We start from the raw sequence: 16,597 nt of genomic DNA, 5'->3' as shown, positions 1-16,597 counted from the left end.
GCAAGGAGCGGAAAACCCCGGCCCGAACGCTCCGTCCCAGGCAAGGTGCGCGGGGAGGAGAAAACGTCCAGACAAGATTCGAGGCCGGCGGTGGCTGCGCGTGTCCACCGCTGGCACGGAAGGTTTGTCCGGAGCTGCCCTTCGCCGGAGTGTGGGACGGTGGGGGCGCTCGCAGTGGCCTTAGACGGCGCGAGACTGTTAGGCAGAGTTCAGCTTAAGAGCGGAACTAAGCCATGAGAGGCGGGTTGACCGGGCTCCATCCCGTGGGGAGCAGTTCGCCGGCTACTCGAAGCAAATCGCGGTCCCGGCGAGTGAGATTCCAGCGCGCGGCGGTGGCGTCACGTCCCAGCTGCTTCCTGTGGAGTTGCTACGGCGACGGCCGGCTGGGGAGTGACGTCATCTCAGCGCGCCCTCTCGCGCCTCGCTGGCATCACATCCGAAGCACTTCCGGCGCGCCGAGAGAGCGGAGGGCGGGGCCGGGTCAGCAGCGGGATGGAGCCCGGTCGCGGCGGCGGCGGCGGCGGCAGAAGTGCGGCAGGTGGGCGCCCAGGCGGCAGGTGAGCCAAGGGGGTGCCGGGCGTCCGCCCTTCAGGCCTCCGAGCCTCTAAAGTGCTGGTTTCTTTGCCTCCGCAGGTGAGCCCCCCCGCTTCCGCCAGCGAGCGCCATGCGGGCGGCCCAGGAACGCGGCCAGGGTCGCCTCCCGCCCAAGAAGCGAGAGCTGCCGGCGTCCGCCAGCGGGGGCGACGGCGAGGAGCCGGCCAGGTCCGCCGAGCGCGATGCGGTGGCGGGGGAGGCCTCGTCAGAGCGGTCACAGGCGGCGGCGGGCAGACCGGGCCGCGCGCCTTCGCGTTACAGCGAACCCAGCGGGGGCGACCATCCCAACGAAACTCTGGGCGGCTTGACCGTGGACCAGTACGGCTTGTACAAGGTGGCCGCACCCCCGACCACCTTCGCCCCGGTGGTGAACGTGAGCCCGCTGCCTGCTGCTTATGGCCTGACCTCGCAGCTGCTGCAGCAGCAAGGGCAGCATCCAGCAGTCCCCTATCCGCCCGTCCATTACACGCAGCTCCCTGCCAGCCCTTTGCAGTTTGTGGGGTCACATTATTCACTGCCCTACGCTGTGCCTCATGGCTTCCTCCCCAGCCACTTGCTGTCTTCTTCAGCTGGTCTCACCACCTCTCACGTCCCTCACTTTGTGCCCTATGCATCAAATCTCCTGACCAATGACTCGGGTCCCTCACAGGTGACCCACACTTTTGGCAAAACTTCTGCCTCTGTTTCACCCTCAGGCCCTCTGCAGCCTCATATCGGAGGCCACCTTCTGGACGTTTCGCAGGGTCAGGTTCCAATTTATTACCAGATGTCCCGTGTGCCAGCAGGTTACTCGACATTTGAGGCTGCCATTGGTCTGAACTCAGACCAATCTTTGCAGGAGAAGCAGCTTGATCCCAAAAGATTCACAATGAATGGGCCACAAAGGTCTGCTTTGGGGTCAAAGGAAAGCGATGCTGAAGGGCAGTGGCCAAGGACTGTTGAAGAGTACAGTGGAAGTACTCCAGTCTTGAGAATGGAGGTATCGATGCCATCTCAGCCAAGTACCCCAGACCTAGAAGTGCAGAGAGTAGTGGGAGTTCTTTCAGAATATCCTGTTTGTCCTGTTCAGCAGAAGGATAACTTCAGCCCCCTTAACCTGTCTCATCGTAATGCTGCAGAGCAGAAAGAGGAGTCAGGGAGAAACCCAGTACAAGTTGCTGCTGAGAAGAGCCATTTGCAAAGACTGTCTGCAAAGTCTCCCGAGAAGCATCTCTACTCTAGGCAAGCTGTCAAAAGGTTGACTCTGGTCAATGGCAAACTAGTCTTAGGACCCCTTCAGCCTACAGTTCAGGAGGGCCTGGAAAGAGTGAGCCCTGATGTACCACCCCAAGAGATGCAGCCGGAAGCAGCTTTTGCCCACTCCCAGGGCCAGCTGCCCTCTCACTTCATGAAAGGAGCTATTATTCAGTTGGCTACTGGAGAACTCAAGCGAGTCGAGGATCTTCAAACCCAAGACTTTGTGCGTAGTGCAGAGGTGAGTGGCGGCCTCAAGATTGATTCCAGCACAGTGGTGGACATTCAGGAAAGCCCCTGGCAGGGCTTTGTAATGCTACATTTTGTAGTGGGAGAGCAGCAGAGTAAAGTGACCATTGATGTCCCGCCTGAGCACCCTTTTTTTGTGTATGGTCAAGGGTGGTCATCATGCAGCCCAGAGAGGACTGCTCGGCTTTTCTCCCTCCCTTGTCATAAGCTTCAGGTGGGAGATGTTTGCATTTCCATCAGTTTACAAAGCCTGAATGGGAAGTTGGTTCCACAGAGTAGTTCGCAGGGCACTATCGAAGAGAAGCCAGAGCAGAGTGGACTAATCCTTCGGGAGCCACAAGTTCAGGTGAGGGAGAAGACTCCATTACAGAGAAGAGTAGGAGTGTTAGGCTTATCCCAGGAATCCCCCTATCTGGAACCCATTTCTGTATATGGCTGGGCAGGTCCCAGCTTTCAAAAATTAGTGGAGGAGCCTCGTTTACCCCTGCTTCGCCCTTCATTTATCCCCCAGGAAGTCAAGTTGTCCATAGAGGGTCGTTCAAATGCAGGGAAGTGAGTTCTGCTTGTGGGTGAACCAGTGCCATGCTGGATAGTCTGGCCACTAGTTTCTCTTGACACCCACGAGATGTACAGATCCTCTTCCAGCTGTGTGCCTAAACCATTCTACCGGCAGAACTTCTTCCCATCTTCCCCTGCTTTCTGCAAGGTAAGATGAAGAGAGGGATAACCAGGTCCCTTAAGACGCAAGCACTTTAATCGGACACTTGCTCATAGGTAGCAAGGTGCTTTTATCAAGAGAGAAAGAATGTCAGTGTGGGGGCTAAGGGAATTGTCCAGTCTTCTGCTCAGGTCTTGGTCAAGGTATTTTGACTAATTGGTCTGGGCACTGCAGTAGTCCAGTTTGGGAGTCTCTGTGTCTCCTCAGGGAGATATTTGTACATCTTACTGTATTGAGAAGAAGCATCTAAGACTCTCCATTCAGCAAATCTGCTACCCAGTGTATAGTTTTGTAACGCTGTTGCCACATAGAGCTAAGGCCTTTTTTAATAGGAGGGGAAGTAGAAGCAGAACAAGGATTTGTGCTTATTGCTGGCTCTTAATTTGCTGGCTCTACATCCATTCTGCTATAACATCCCTGCCCAGGTAATACTGTTCTTCCATGAAAGCTGCATTCCACTTCTGCTTTGGCTGCCAGTACTTTCTCAAACATCCATTGCTGAGACAGGGTTTAACTGTATAGCTGCTGCTTTTGCAGGCATACAAAGGCTATGGTTGAGGAAAGTGCCCTTTATCAACTGCTGGCTTCAAAAGAGACTAAAAAGGGGAAGTAGATATCATAAGACTTTTGTATGTTAGCAAACAGTTAAGTAAAAAAATGGCAAGTGGCTAACAGTTTTAAGTCTGTTCCGCTGAAAATGATGCAGAATTGCCTCATTTCATGGTGCCATGCTGAGCACCTTGCTGTCTTGTTACTGTGCGTTTAGCTCTAAGCAGAGGTTTACTACGTTGCCTAGTTTGGTGTAATGATGACAAAATCTCCCTCCAAAACAGCTGTTACAACCATCCCTTCTAATCATTCTACATGGATACCTTGGCTTATTTCTCATGGGTGTTCTCTGACCCAGCATGGTTTCAGTTCCACTGCTTGGCAATTCTGCTGGGTCAGAGTGCTGAGTTTCTACATCAGCCCATCCCAAACTCTAGATGAAAGGTGACCTTGCTTTCTCTGCTGGGTTCTTTCCTGTGTTGTCCCAAAGACCCTGGCACTTTGCACTATTCATAGCCACCTTTTGTCCAAGATATCTGCCTTTCTTAACTTCCTCTCAGGGTCCCCTGAACTTCCTTCGTGTGCCTCCTGACTAATCTCTGTGCTGAGTTCTCCTCTGTCTGATGCCAGATAAAGGGGCAGTAATTTCATGGCTGCAAACAAGTTTAACCCTTTCTCTCAAAGTGGGTAGCTGTCTCCAGGTTGCAATGCCAGTTGTCCATAATTGTTGAAACAACCCCTCAATTTTGGACAGCTTGGCCATGTGGGTCCAAAGTTTTGTTTGTATCTACATGGCAGACTGCTTGCCCTCCTATTTTCAGAGGCATGTCTCCAAGTTGACAAGACAGTTACAAGTTGCAGGGTGTCTCTTTACTCATTGCTCCGTGAGGCCCACAGAGACCTGAGAGAGCCAGCTACTTAGAGCAATAAGCTATTTCTCTCATGTGACACTACAGAAAATTGTGCCCAATTCTAGCAATTGCAGGGAAGGATTCCTAATAACCAATACCGTGGGATTGGCATCTCCCTGGCTGTCCTGTTGCCCTGAACCCTAAGAACAATTCATCTCTGACAGGGCATTTGTCAGATGCCCTTTCCTCGTGGGAGTTGCTTCAGTTGCCCCTTTCTTTAAGGGCACCTTAGCCTTAAAGGAGAGCTCCCTGAAGGGCTTGTGAAAGGGGAAGCCTTTTGCTACCAATCATGATGGAGCCAGGGCAGGCCCAAAAGAAACTCCTCTGAGGGTCCCTCTTCCTCCCTGGGACCTTTTCCATAGGTAGCACCTTAGCTGGCGAGGACTGGATGCTACCAGAATTATACATGTTGCAGCCCTACAACCAATCATTATTTTTACTCTAGCCAGTGATATACTGGCAAATGCCTTAGAACTAGCCAAACCCCCAACTGCTTTTCTCCTCCCTGATCTATAATGCCACATAACAGTCTAAGGAGGATAAATCTATTTTATTGTGCTTTTTTGTATCTGTTTTAAATAAATCCACATGTACTGTATATTTGTATTTGGGGTGAGATCCTTTTTCCTGTTTTATGATTTAATATTGCTATAAATGCAGGCTGTACTTTTATTGTTAAGCTCTTCGAATTTGTTCCATTTAACTTGGCTATAAATGGCATATACACATATATATGCACGTGCACTCATATACACACATGTATGTACCTAATTATATGCCAATAGTTTTTCTTTTGCTATCTCTGTTGTTTACCTTGTGGAGCAAATTGTACCCAGAAGGTAAGGACTGGAACAGCAACTATATCTCAGCATCATTTTGACAATTTAACGTGACTGTTAGTAATATTCACAGTAGATGCATTAATGGAGAACAGGGTGCTGCACAGGGACAGATCATGTAGAACTCTCCTTCAAAAAATTTTCATTGTTTCCCCATATTGGTAATAACAGCTGGTCTTCAAATGTGACATGGGTGCCAAAGACATTTAGTTATTGCTGTCTTCTCACTATACAGTCTGTGTTCATGTGAAAAAGGAAGACTGATGCTGATATGGTCAAAATGGACAGAAGCCGCTCATCAAAACCTAGGCAGTTCTGAGCTTATTTTTCTGTTAGCAAGTAATATGTTAAGACTGACAGCACTTAGGATTGTCCCCAAACAACAGAGTTTTTAAACAACGTTCTTAAAAGATTGCATATTTGTGTGATGGCCTAATAAAGACATTGTTGTAAGATGGATTTGGGGATTTTTCTTATAGCCAGCAAAACTCACTTGTTTTAAAAGACTGTCAGAGAGTTGGTTCATGACATGTTTGGATTTTTTAGACTGCAGCTAATGTCAAAGCATTTAGGATTTAAAAGAAAAAACCAAAAGGCTTAAGTCTTAGTTTGTGAACCAAAACATGCTAGACAATAGAATGACTATCTGATCATACTTTAAAGAGAATATATGCTTGCTTTTCATATATCCATCCTTTGAAGACCTACTGCCCAGAAGCTGGAGGAACTGTGTAATAAAGTCGAAGTTGTTAAGGATTAATGTGAAAAAAACCTGCCAAAGATGAAACAACATAATAAAGTAAGATGAATGTCAGTATAGACTGGAAATTGCAAGGGAATCTGAACCTGAGAGAGCTCATGAAAGAATTTAAGAGATTCGTTGGAAGAGATTAGTCGTATCACATCTGTGAAGATATTGAAGATGAAACAGACATGCAAAAACAAAGAATATTTTCCAAAAGATCTCTTACCTCAAAGTTTCAACCTCAAATTGGTTTGCTTAAAGATATGGTTGACAAACAGTAATAATTCAAAAGACTATCAAGAAAAAGTGGAAGGAAATTCTATTTGGTAAGGATAATTACCATCTGAGAAGATGTTCTCTATTTACAAGAACCTCTAGTGCTAAAGTAGTGATTAAGTTGCTAGGGATTAGTAAATATTTTAATTGAACTACAGCAAATTTGGAGAATGCCAGAGTGAACACCAGGTTGGATGAGTTTATTCTACACACCAGTACCAAAGAGAGGAGAGTTAGTAGAGCAAACTGTTGCACAGTATTCTTAATTTCACACTTAAAAAAATAATTAGGATTATCTAACCGATTAGAGCCCTGAATGGAGAGGGAAATGTCAGGTGTTCAAGCTTGCATTAGAAAAGAGACATTGCTAATCCATACTGAATAATGGATCAATAGCAGAAAGAAATTGGGGTGTACATTGATTATAGAGACATCTTTGGCTATGTTAAACTGTGGAGTGTGCTTAAGAAAAAGGGAATACCAGAACCTCTTAGTCTTCCCATGAAATTCACACAAGTCAGGAAGCCACATTCCTGATAGAATGTGGAGAGACACCGGCTTCCCTAATTCAACCTATAGATTAGAACCAGATTAGAAGATGAGTTTTAAAACTAGAGGAAGAAACATCAAGCACCTGTGCTACATTGATATTACTCCAATAACTGAAAAAGGAAATTTTCTGCAAACTACTAATCAAAGTCAATTGGCTACAATTAAATAAGAATTTAATAAGAATAGAGGCCAGCCTTAGAACTGCCAGTGAAGATTCTGAGGTGTTGTGGATTACTTGTGCCTTTCAGAATTGACTCAATAATGAAGGAAGCAGGATAAAAAATATGCTGCAGGTAGCAATGAATTTGGGGAAAAATGTTCCAATGTCATGATGTCTACTGTATCAAAATTAAAAGCAGGTTGGATGACTTTGGGCCAGTCACTCTTGGCCCAACCCACAGGGCTGTGTGGAAAATAGGCAGGAATATTAAGTATGCACATTGCCTTGAGTTGGGCACCTCTGTTTTGCAAGGTGGGATTAAAAAAAACTACAGGTAGTGTTCTTTCCTGTAATGCTATGGGTGTGAAAGATGGAGCAGACTACAAAGACTACTGATGATGTGCAGCCAAGAGGAAAAAAGATGTAGATTTGAGCCTCCCAAGAGCTATCAGCTTCCTTGCTCAGACTAATGCAACCAGTACACAAGACCAGAAGCATGCAACACATACAGGCAATTTATTTTTTCCTCCCTGCAGCCCACCATTTCCATTGTGACCTGTAGCACCCATAGAGCAGAAACAATTTGCTGGCCACATTCCAGGTCCACTGGCACAGCAAAAAGACCCAGTCCAAAGAGCTCAAGGGGAAGGATTCAATGCAGTGTGCTGGGGCTTGGCTCCTCAAAGGACATTTTGCTGAGCAACTGGCTGTCCAATTCCATGCCTCCCCCAGGGAGTGGGAAGAAGTTCATCTCAGCAGCCAGTGCTGCCATTGCTGAGGGGTCCTGGCCAAATTGAGCACGCAGCATCATGTCCATTTTTTCTAGCCGCCGCTTGAGTCGCTTTGCTTCACGTTCTCGGATGAGGCGAGCCTGCCGCTTCTCAGGTGTTTCATTGGCACGTTTGAGGCGCATGGCTTCGCGATCCCTCTGCAGGCGTCGTGCTCGCTGCTCGTCTGTCTCCTGCATCCGTTGCAGGCGCTTAGCCTCCCTGTCCCGCATGCGCCTCACTTCACGCTCCTCTGGTGTTTCATTGTCCCGACGGCTTTTCTTGGCTGTACGTTCTCGTTCTAGACGTTGCAGCCTTGCTTCTAGAGGTTCATTCTGCCGCCGTAAAGCCCACTTGCGCACCCCTGGAGCTTGAGCTTCCAGAAGTTTGCGGTAAGCTACACAGCTGTTGCACACAAGGAGGAGGCCAGCAGGATACACAGCAGGGCTGAGAGTAGCAGCTTTCTCTTCGGTGCTAGAAGAACCCTCCTGGGGAGGAGTAGGCAGGGAATCTCCAGACAGCACCTCCGGCACTTTCTCACTACAAAAGAGAGAGAATCAGCGAAGGCAAGAACAACTCTCTTGAGTCAGCTGCGTGTCCTCTGGGAAAGAATCATGAAACTTTGAGGGAAGCCAAAAGATCTCTCGGGTGAAGCTGCTTTTCCACCTTCCACCAAGGCTCCACAAGGATATCCTATAGCAACCTGGGTCACAGTGGCCAAGAACCACCAAAATAAGACTTCCGACTTCTTTTTGCCGCAGTTTCTCACCTGTTGAAAGTGGCGTGGCTGGTGAAATGCGCCCCACATACTGCACAGTTGGACAGCTGGTCCTCAGAGTGGATGAGGAGGTGCCTACCCAGCGACCCTGGGGAGCTGAGTGCTCGGCTGCAGACAGGACACAGGTAGCTCTTGGCACTGACTGCAGCCGCTGTGTGCTGCAAACGAGGCCGGGCTGTGAGGTAAAGGCTCAACTGCCCTGTCCCTACAAGGGCAGGCTGAAGCCAAGCCATGGAAGAAATCCCTCTTCCTTGGACTGAAGGAGAGACACCCACAAGGCATTCCCTAAGATGGCTGGTGAAATGGCATCCCACAAGCACTACATCTTTCCCAACCAGGATGAAAAAGCTCAGGCTAGAGAGAAGCAAGGGCGGGGCAGTCAGCTGGCAGAACGGCTTCAGGCACCCCTCCAGATAGATACCTGGTACACGTGAGTCACAAGCTGTTCCCTGCTGCCACATTCTAGTTGACAAAGAGGACAGCGGGAGAGTCCCATCAAGGCATCTGAGTTAGTGCTGAATCCCATCTATAAGAGAGAGGAGACTGATGAAAAAAAATCATGACATGCGGTTCTTCGGCTGGTTTGGACAAAGGAACTGCACAAGAAAGTCAGAGCATTCTAAGAACAGGAAAAAAAGACAATCTGTCCTGTCCCGTAGTGATCAACTGCACATTCTTGAGCGGCATCCGCTCACAAGCAAGCTTGGAAAGGCAGGCTGTTCTTTTTCCCAACCTCATTTGAAGGGTGTTCCCATCTAGCTCTAGCAAGTTGGACTAATATAGTTTAAGGCAGACCTCATGTTTTCACAGCCTAGCCCAAAACCAAACCATGCAGCCTATGGAACCAACAAGATGGAACAGCAAAGCTGCCCCATCAAAAGTCTTGGCTGTCCAGTCCGGGTAGGGGAGGAGCACTTGCCTCTTGGGCTTGGATCCCGGGGTTGCCCTCCCCAGGTTGCTCCGCGGACCCCTGCTCCTTTTTCACTTCAGCCCCGCTTGTTCCGTCCACTTCAGAAGCCGAAGAAGAGGCCTCGTCCTGGGTGGTCTCCTCCTCGCTCTCACCTGCAACGCAAGCAGTGGCTCGGAAGGGAGGGCGGGCCGGCAAGGCGCAACCCCCAATTCGGGCCACCCTGCGCCCCCCCACCCCCACCCCCCGCCAGCGAAGGCAACTCACTGCTGCTGGAGGCTCTCCCGGGCGGGGGCGGGGGCAGCTCCTGCCCCACGACGGCAGGCTGGACGCCTAGCAGCCCCGGGAGGCTCTTCCTCATGGCTGCCCGCCGTTTGTGCTCTTCCAGCCCGGCCAAGACCTGCTCCCCTGCGAACAAAAGCGGCAGGGCGCGTCACCCGGGCCGCCCTCCCAGGCCGGAGGCTCCGCGGCCCCCGGGAAGCGGACGCGGAGGGGCTGCACGGCCGTCTCCGACCGCCAGCGCTGCCACGGCCACGGGCGCTGCTCCGGCTCGGCAGGCGGGCGCTGGGCCGGGCCCCTCCCCGCAGCCCCGCCCGTTACTCACAGCGCACTTTATTGGGGGTGGCCTGTTTCCGGCGGGACATGGCTTCCCCCCCGCGGGGCGCGCCCTGCGGAGAGAAGAGCCCCGCGTCACGCCGCGCCGCGAGGGGCCGCCGCCCGCCCCGCTCGGGAGCCCGCCGCGGCTCGGCCCTCACCTGGCCGCCGCCGCCGCCGCCCTCCGTCGCCGGGCTGGGCTCGCGGCGTGGCAGCAGCGGCGGACAAAGAGCCGTCCAGCGGGGCGCCAGCAGAAGATGGCGGCGCGGCGGCGGGAGCGCCCGGCTCGTGCACGGGGACCCGCCGTCCGTCGGGCGCGCGCCGCGCTGGATCCTGCCTCCGCCGGCGGGACGCGGCTCTGGCCCGGTGGTAGCGCAGCCGCCGCCAGCCGCTCGGGCAGGACACGGGAGGGCCGGCGCGAAGCGGGGAGCCGCAGAGAGTCGCTGCCTGTCCCCGGCGGCGCTCGAGCGCCTCCAGCAGCCGCCCCCGCCGCAGCATCTACTGGAGGGCGCCGGCCCAGCACAGCGCCCCAGGCGGGGCAGGTATGAAGGCGTCCCCGCCGGCGGAACCCCGCACCGGGAGCCGAGGGAGCCGCCGGGGCACTGAGGACGGTGACGCAGAGACCCCGCGTTCCTGCTTCCGTTCCCCTGCAGGAGGCGCCTTCCGCCCGGGACCCGAGCTCGGCGCCGCTTCTTCGGCTGCTTCCGGCGTCCGCCTGGGTACTTCCGTGCTGCGGCCCTGTTGGAGGTGAGGCGTCTACCCCGTGCCGTCCGCGGAGCCCCTCCTGGGCCTGTCCCGGTCGCTTCCCCCTGGAGAGTCCCGGGGGGAGGGGAGCCAGCCCAGGGCCCCGAGGAGTTCGCGGCGGGTGGAGCCTCTTTGGGTCCTTCCCGGAAACGGCGGGGCGGCGCAGGTCTCGGGCGCGGCTGACAGACGGTTTCTGCCTCGCCCTCCAGTTGCGGGACTGGCCAGGATGTTGGGCTCCGGGTTCAAGGCCGAGCGCTTGCGCGTCAATCTCCGTCTGGTCATCAATCGCCTGAAGTTGTTGGAGAAGAAGAAAAGTAAGTGGAGGCTAAATGGGGGAAGGGCCCCTTCGCTGTCCCACTATCTCCCTCCTCCCGAGGGTTGCCTGGCGCGCCTTGCCCGTCCCAGCCAGGGAAAGGGCGAAGCGGGGAAGGGCTGAGGGGGCTCTCGCCCGGGGGAATTCCAGGGCCGGAGCACTAAGGGAGGGCTTCCCTCTTCCCTGTTTTACAGCTGAGTTGGCCCAGAAAGCCAGGAAGGAAATTGCTGACTATCTTTCTGCTGGCAAAGATGAACGGGCTCGTATCCGTGTGGAGCACATTATTCGGGAGGATTATTTGGTGGAGGCCATGGAGATCTTGGAATTGTACTGTGACCTGCTTTTAGCTCGCTTTGGCCTCATTCATTCGATGAAGTAAGGCCCTGGTAGCAGAAAGGAACTTCTGGGAGAGGAAAGGCAGTGTTCTGGCATCCTTTTCACACAAAGAGCTGCTTTTTGAGATACAAACTGTTTGGGATCTATGTGTTGCATAACTTTATGTTGCTTCTGCAGGGAGCTGGACCCTGGCCTGGCAGAAGCAGTGTCTACCCTCATCTGGGCAGCTCCTCGGCTACAGTCAGAAGTAGCTGAATTGAAAATTGTGAGTAATACTAGCTATGTGAGAGGAGGTGGACTCTGGGTTTTTGCCCAATTGCCTAAAAGGTTCAAGAAGGTTTTGGGGCATTAATTGGCAAAACAGTTTGCCTTCTCTTCACTATCCTTTGAACTTAATAAGACTCTTTCTAAATCCCTTGAGAATTTTCTTGAATTGCTTGAGATTTAAAATTGGTTCCTCTGCCTCTAAGCTTAGGCCTTCTGACCAGGTAAGAGCCGTAGTGTTTCTGTGCTTGACTTTAGGGATAGCTGTTGAGTTTTTAATTGTGCTATTTCTGTACTAGGTTGCTGATCAGCTGTGTGCCAAATACAGCAAGGAATATGGCAAGCTATGCCGAAGCAACCAGATTGGAACAGTCAATGACAGGGTGAGAATGGGAAGAGCCATGCTGTTGATAGTAAGGTGGCTGTATAAAGTATATCTCAACAAGTTTTACAGAATAAGAATGTTGGTGATCCACACAAAGAAGTGTTAAGTATCTTCTTTGAATTTTGTATTTTTCTTTTTTGGGTGATTCCAGATAAAAACTGTTAGCCCTGCTTAGCTATGGAGGTAACAGATTGTTTTTCCTCCTCCCTGCCTTCTAGTTAATGCACAAACTGAATGTAGAAGCGCCGCCTAAAATCCTGGTGGAGAGGTATTTGATTGAGATTGCCAAGAACTATAATGTGCCCTATGAACCAGATTCAGTGGTCATGGTAAGTAGAAGTGCAGGAGGCTCCCTAATTCTTGTGATGTGGATGGTCTGTTCTTGGCTGCCACAGTTATGTGAAAAAGAGTGAAAAATTCAGTTTTCCTGCATTTCATTTTTGGAGCTTCATTTGAGTATTAGTAATTCACAAATGGAGTCTCAGTGAACAAATAGTGTTAAGATTTGATTCTGGTTTCTTTGATGTTCACTGGCTATATAGCCAGTTGTATAAGTAAAATCGTGACTGCTTTGGAGCAGTCTTGTCCTAAAGAAATCACAAAACCTGTGCTGGCCCCACCCCAATGAAATTTTCACTATATACATTCATGTCCTGCTGAAAAGAGATTATTTAAAATGACCTCAGTCTGGAAAAGGTTTCAAACAATATCTGAAGTACTTTATGAGGACTCCAGCACTTTATTGCTGATCCAGCCTTGAACTGGAGAAGACATTTTTTGTAAGAGTAGTTCCTCCCTAGAATGCAACATAAAAGCCACAACCAAACCGTTTTTGGGGGTCTGCATGCCAGTCAATAACCTCCAGATTCTGGCAAAACTGTGTGGACAGATGAGGCAAAACATCTGGTGGAATCCAAACTTTCCACAAAAATCTTATGCCTTAAGATTATCTTAATCACTTATTAGATGTCATGATTTAGCAATGGTTTGCTACTGGGATCATTTACATCGTCAAGGAAAGCATCAGTTCTGATTCAAATTAGAATTCTAAGAACCTTTTTTCTAAGTCGTGGCAAGAGTGATCCATAGAAGCAAGTCCACAAGATGACAAACGAAAAGGAATGCATTTAATATTTTGGTGTGGCCAAGTCAAAGCCACGTAGAAACATCGTAGCAGGATTAAAACTGGCAGTTCGTGCTAGAAAAGCTCAATAATTATTGTGCTGAAGCAATTCACCATAAAGGAATAAATTAAATAATTATTACATAGTGATATGAGAAACTGGTCACTGGTTAAGGAAGTGCTTCGTCCCACTAACTGCAGCTAAGGAAAAGGCAACCAATTACTAAGTCACATTGACAACTACTGTTTTGCAGATAGTATGTTGGATGATCTTAGGTAATGAATGAAACAAATAAAACACCTGTGTTGCTTCATTTAAAATTCATTTTATGGATTACTGGGATACATGAAACTCTTTAACATTCAGTAGCAAAGATACACAAACGTCCAAAAAACCCCCAAAGAAGCGAACACTGTTACAGAGTTGTGTTCCTTTTCATTTAATCCATTTGTATAGCCACCAAGCTGAAAAAGTGACTGTACGCAAGCAGTAACTTTCCTGGTTGTGAGATTGAGTCATCTCATTTCTCAGGCTGTGGCTCCTGCAGGTGTAGAAGCAGATCTGATCGATGTAGGATTTGTGGATGACATCAAGAAAGGTGGTGGTGGTGGCAGCGGTGGCTTCATGGCCCCTCTCCCTGGTCCTGAAGGAGTCTTGCCGATGCCATCTCCAGTTCCTCCTTTCTCCTACCCACATACGAAGGGAACGGTAAGTACATCTTGATTCATGCAGGGCTCTGCAGGCGAGTAATTCTGCTTTTATCTTGTTGCCGGCATGTGGGTTGGCAGCAACTTTTCTTGCTGCTTACTTAATCTCTCAATGAGTTACGTTTGCTTTGGCTAACAAATGTTCTGATTCCTGCAGGAGAGCTTCAATGGGCTACCTGTGGGCACCTACCAACCATTCACTGGCCTTCACCCTCCTCCGATTCCAGCAATTCCTCCAACCTATGAATCTGTAAGTGTCACCCAAGAAAAATGTAGTCCTCTAAAACGGCATGAAAAACACATTTCACAGCTGACCCCAAAAAAGTCATGTTCCACAAGTTCTACCAAACTTTCAGACTGGCTGCAGTTTGGCAGAAACTAAATTTAGAATCTGAGTTGGGAGGGCATATTGCTCTTTTCCGCCCCCTCTTCCTTTGCATAGCCATCTTCCCAGTATCTACGTGGAACAGGTCACACCAGACGGTTGTATATATTCCTATTGTCCTCTGCTGTTTCTCTTTCTTCCTTTCTACTGCTGAGATTTGGGGTTAAGGGTCTGGTCAAACATTAGTTGTAAGATACCTTTTCTGCTTGTTTTGGGTGCCACAGTTGCTTTTCAGAACATCCCCTTTAATTTGCTACATTTACCTGCCTTTCAAGCTTTGCTCTCTTCCAATAATGGCATATTTTCCTAGAGAGAGGCTGTGTTCCCTGCACCTCTCTCCTGTTTGATTTTCTGTCCTGCCCAGCAGCAGAGCTTTGAGTTCTGATTCTTGAGGTGAAGAAAAATATGCTTCTGAAACCTCTCAGCCTGTACAAATAAACAAAGGTATTTAAGTGTGCTGCATGCCAGGACCTTCTGCCTAATACACTTGTGCCTGTTTCAGGTAAATGATGGGAATACTGACAAGGAAGTGCCATCCTTGCATATTGTGACTGGTAAGTCCAGAGGAGGTCAGGAAGCACCAGCCGATGCCTTTCTTGTCACTCTGGTAAGACACACTGAGCTGCTGCACTTGGCTTGGGGTAAAGTGGCAGCAATTTGACTCCTCCAGAGCTGTAGAAGCTCACACCATGCAACACAGCCCTGGGAGGCCTCAAAAGCACCAGCACTCTTGTTAAAACCTTGGATGCAAGAGAAAATACAGCTTGCTACACCAGGCAGGCTGCTGGCATGTAGAAATGAGTCTTCTGTTGTGTGGGCATTGTTCCCACTACTCCCTATTAATCCTTGGAGCAGCAGCTCCTTTTCTGCATTGCTTGGGCCTGCCCAGGGCTTGTAGTGTCTCTTCATTTACCCTCTGTTGCAGGTCCCCGGGTAATGCCAGAAGCCAAGGGGCAGCCACCAGTCCCCATGCCTCGTTCAGCGGATCGCTTTGTGTTGCCAGAGTTGCCATCTGTGCCAGATACACTGCCTGCTGCTTCTGCTGGCACCAGCACATCTGCATCCGATGAGATTGACTTTGATGATCTATCCCGGAGGTTTGAGGAGTTGAAGAAGAAAACCTAAGAGCTACACACCCTGTTGCTGTAATGGGTGCTCTTTCCTCATTTCCTTGCCTTCCTCTTGGCCTTTCTTCTTGCTCTACTTACACTAAATTGTGCTTTCTCAGAGGGTCCTTTGGAGCCCCTTTCGGTGGGAAGCAAGAAACTGTCCCCTGTGCCTCAGTAGCCCTAGATAATCTCTTCTGGAGGGGGGTGTTGAGGTGATGTAAGTAGCATTTCCTTTGGCTAGAAGACAGCACAGCAACTGCAGTAGGGTGGGTCTAGACCACCTGATGGGACAGGGGCACCTGGCTTGCCTTCTGGGCATTGACTGTGGGAAGGGCTGCCTTAAGGGCTCTGCTTGCTGGATGCAGTTATGGCTTTTCTCTGGGAAAGGAGGCCAAAGCCAAGTCTACCCTGAGGGTCCTGCAGGAGAGTTCGGTCCATGCCATGAGCAAAGCAATTTTAGACAGACTGGGAAAGACTCCCTCAGCAGGGTCAGGCAAGCTGGTTATGGGACCCTCATTTGACATTTAGGTCTGCAAGCCCCCAGCTAGTCCATGTTTGACTTGTAGGACAAAGCCATAGATGGCAGCACCACATAGCGACATCTGCTGCTATGATGCCCAGAGGAAACCTGTGCTTTCTCATGTAATGCCTCTGTATGTAATATGTTCACATGGCTTTTCTGGGACAGTTTTGATGGTTGATTCCTTCTCTGTTCTGAATAAAAGTGTGATCTTCACTGAGTCTGTCTTGGAGAGTATAATCTGATGCAGGAGAACTGTCAGAGGGGGAGACCATGCTGTGTCCCAGTGGTCCCTTTCAGCCTCTGGAACAAACAGGAAAATGGTTGATCCCTATCGTTGCCCTGTTGTATTCTGTCATAACTTGTATGTAAGTTAAGGAAAGAAAACGACTGCAAGAGATTAGAGACCGAAGTGGATGCTGAAATGGCCAAGATGCCCTTCAGGGGTTGCTTGCTCCACGTTATTGTGGAATCAGATGAAGCTAATGGTGCCCACTGCTGTTTGGGTAGGGAAAAGTATTCCCCAGATTGGTACAAAGCAAGCTCAGGTGACAAGAGTTGGCACTCACTCATCTCTGCAGAGGATTGTTCCATTTTTGAACTTTCTGCATAAATATTTTCTGAGAGGCTAAAAAATGAAAGAAATAATAGAATATCTGTCATATATTTGGTACTCGTTTTTTAGTTTTTCTAGTTATTCTATTTATATTAATGATGCTTTCTCAAATCTGTAGATGGGTGTGATGTTTTAACTCAAAGAGGGTTGGGCGCTTACAGAGGTATATATTTTGACAAAGCTAGACTTTTCCATAGCTTGAACTCCTTCTGAGTGTCTCAG

The 16,597-nt window shown here is 49.7% G+C and overlaps 3 protein-coding genes across 9 annotated transcripts; 2 read left to right on the top strand and 1 right to left on the bottom strand.

Annotated features, from left to right (window-relative positions):
• Positions 1-5: 5 nt before the first annotated feature.
• Positions 6-5,550, top strand: ATXN1L (ataxin 1 like). Of its 3 annotated transcripts, none has more exons than XM_026719803.2 (2): positions 6-122; positions 634-5,550. In XM_026719803.2, the coding sequence occupies exon 2, from the start codon at positions 665-667 to the stop codon at positions 2,630-2,632; it is 1,968 nt and encodes a 655-aa protein (XP_026575588.1). In that variant the 5' UTR covers positions 6-122; positions 634-664; the 3' UTR covers positions 2,633-5,550. The 3 variants fall into 3 exon arrangements, with proteins under 3 accessions (XP_026575588.1, XP_026575587.1, XP_087796900.1); XM_026719802.2 differs by lacking the exon at positions 6-122 and adding an exon at positions 453-557; XM_087940774.1 differs by lacking the exon at positions 6-122 and adding an exon at positions 454-538.
• Positions 445-15,979, top strand: IST1 (IST1 factor associated with ESCRT-III). 4 transcript variants are annotated; one of them, XM_087940779.1, is made up of 10 exons: positions 445-557; positions 10,826-10,930; positions 11,124-11,304; positions 11,443-11,530; positions 11,829-11,912; positions 12,133-12,243; positions 13,570-13,746; positions 13,903-13,995; positions 14,633-14,684; positions 15,056-15,979. In XM_087940779.1, the coding sequence occupies exons 2-10, from the start codon at positions 10,843-10,845 to the stop codon at positions 15,253-15,255; spliced, it is 1,074 nt and encodes a 357-aa protein (XP_087796905.1). In that variant the 5' UTR covers positions 445-557; positions 10,826-10,842; the 3' UTR covers positions 15,256-15,979. The 4 variants fall into 4 exon arrangements, with proteins under 4 accessions (XP_087796905.1, XP_087796902.1, XP_087796903.1 ...); XM_087940776.1 differs by lacking the exon at positions 445-557 and adding an exon at positions 9,951-10,591; XM_087940777.1 differs by lacking the exon at positions 445-557 and adding an exon at positions 9,971-10,414.
• Positions 7,324-10,535, bottom strand: ZNF821 (zinc finger protein 821). Of its 2 annotated transcripts, XM_087940775.1 has the most exons (7): positions 10,034-10,535; positions 9,883-9,946; positions 9,546-9,686; positions 9,291-9,433; positions 8,793-8,897; positions 8,363-8,529; positions 7,324-8,133 (listed from the first exon to the last, which is right to left on the bottom strand). In XM_087940775.1, exons 2-7 carry the CDS (start codon positions 9,920-9,922, stop codon positions 7,479-7,481), a joined length of 1,251 nt encoding a protein of 416 aa, XP_087796901.1. In that variant the 5' UTR covers positions 9,923-9,946; positions 10,034-10,535; the 3' UTR covers positions 7,324-7,478. The 2 variants fall into 2 exon arrangements, with proteins under 2 accessions (XP_087796901.1, XP_026575589.2); XM_026719804.2 differs by lacking the exon at positions 9,883-9,946 and having other exon boundaries at positions 10,034-10,456.
• Positions 15,980-16,597: the final 618 nt, after the last annotated feature.

The sequence above is a fragment of the Pseudonaja textilis genome, chromosome 11, assembly GCF_049901715.1.
Source record: "Pseudonaja textilis isolate UNSWEBS1 chromosome 11, rPseTex1.2, whole genome shotgun sequence".
NCBI classification, from domain to species: Eukaryota; Metazoa; Chordata; class Lepidosauria; order Squamata; family Elapidae; genus Pseudonaja; species Pseudonaja textilis.
Note: the sequence above shows the minus strand (reverse complement) of the source record. Positions and strands in the feature narration are given on the sequence as shown.

Bases quoted from the DNA above. Each gene is read 5' to 3' on its own strand.
- IST1 (XM_087940776.1), top strand. From the start codon at position 10,417: ATGAAGGCGTCCCCGCCGGCGGAACCCCGCACCGGGAGCCGAGGGAGC. The intron at 11,305-11,442 runs GTAAGGCCCTGG...TTGCTTCTGCAG, and splicing joins GGCCTCATTCATTCGATGAA to GGAGCTGGACCCTGGCCTGG. The intron at 11,531-11,828 runs GTGAGTAATACT...TTTCTGTACTAG, and splicing joins AAGTAGCTGAATTGAAAATT to GTTGCTGATCAGCTGTGTGC.
- ATXN1L (XM_026719803.2), top strand. From the start codon at position 665: ATGCGGGCGGCCCAGGAACGCGGCCAGGGTCGCCTCCCGCCCAAGAAG.
- ZNF821 (XM_026719804.2), bottom strand. From the start codon at position 10,370: ATGCTGCGGCGGGGGCGGCTGCTGGAGGCGCTCGAGCGCCGCCGGGGA. The intron at 8,898-9,290 runs GCAAGTGCTCCT...TCTCTCTTATAG, and splicing joins CCGGGATCCAAGCCCAAGAG to ATGGGATTCAGCACTAACTC. The intron at 8,134-8,362 runs GTGAGAAACTGC...TCTCTTTTGTAG, and splicing joins AGCCACGCCACTTTCAACAG to TGAGAAAGTGCCGGAGGTGC.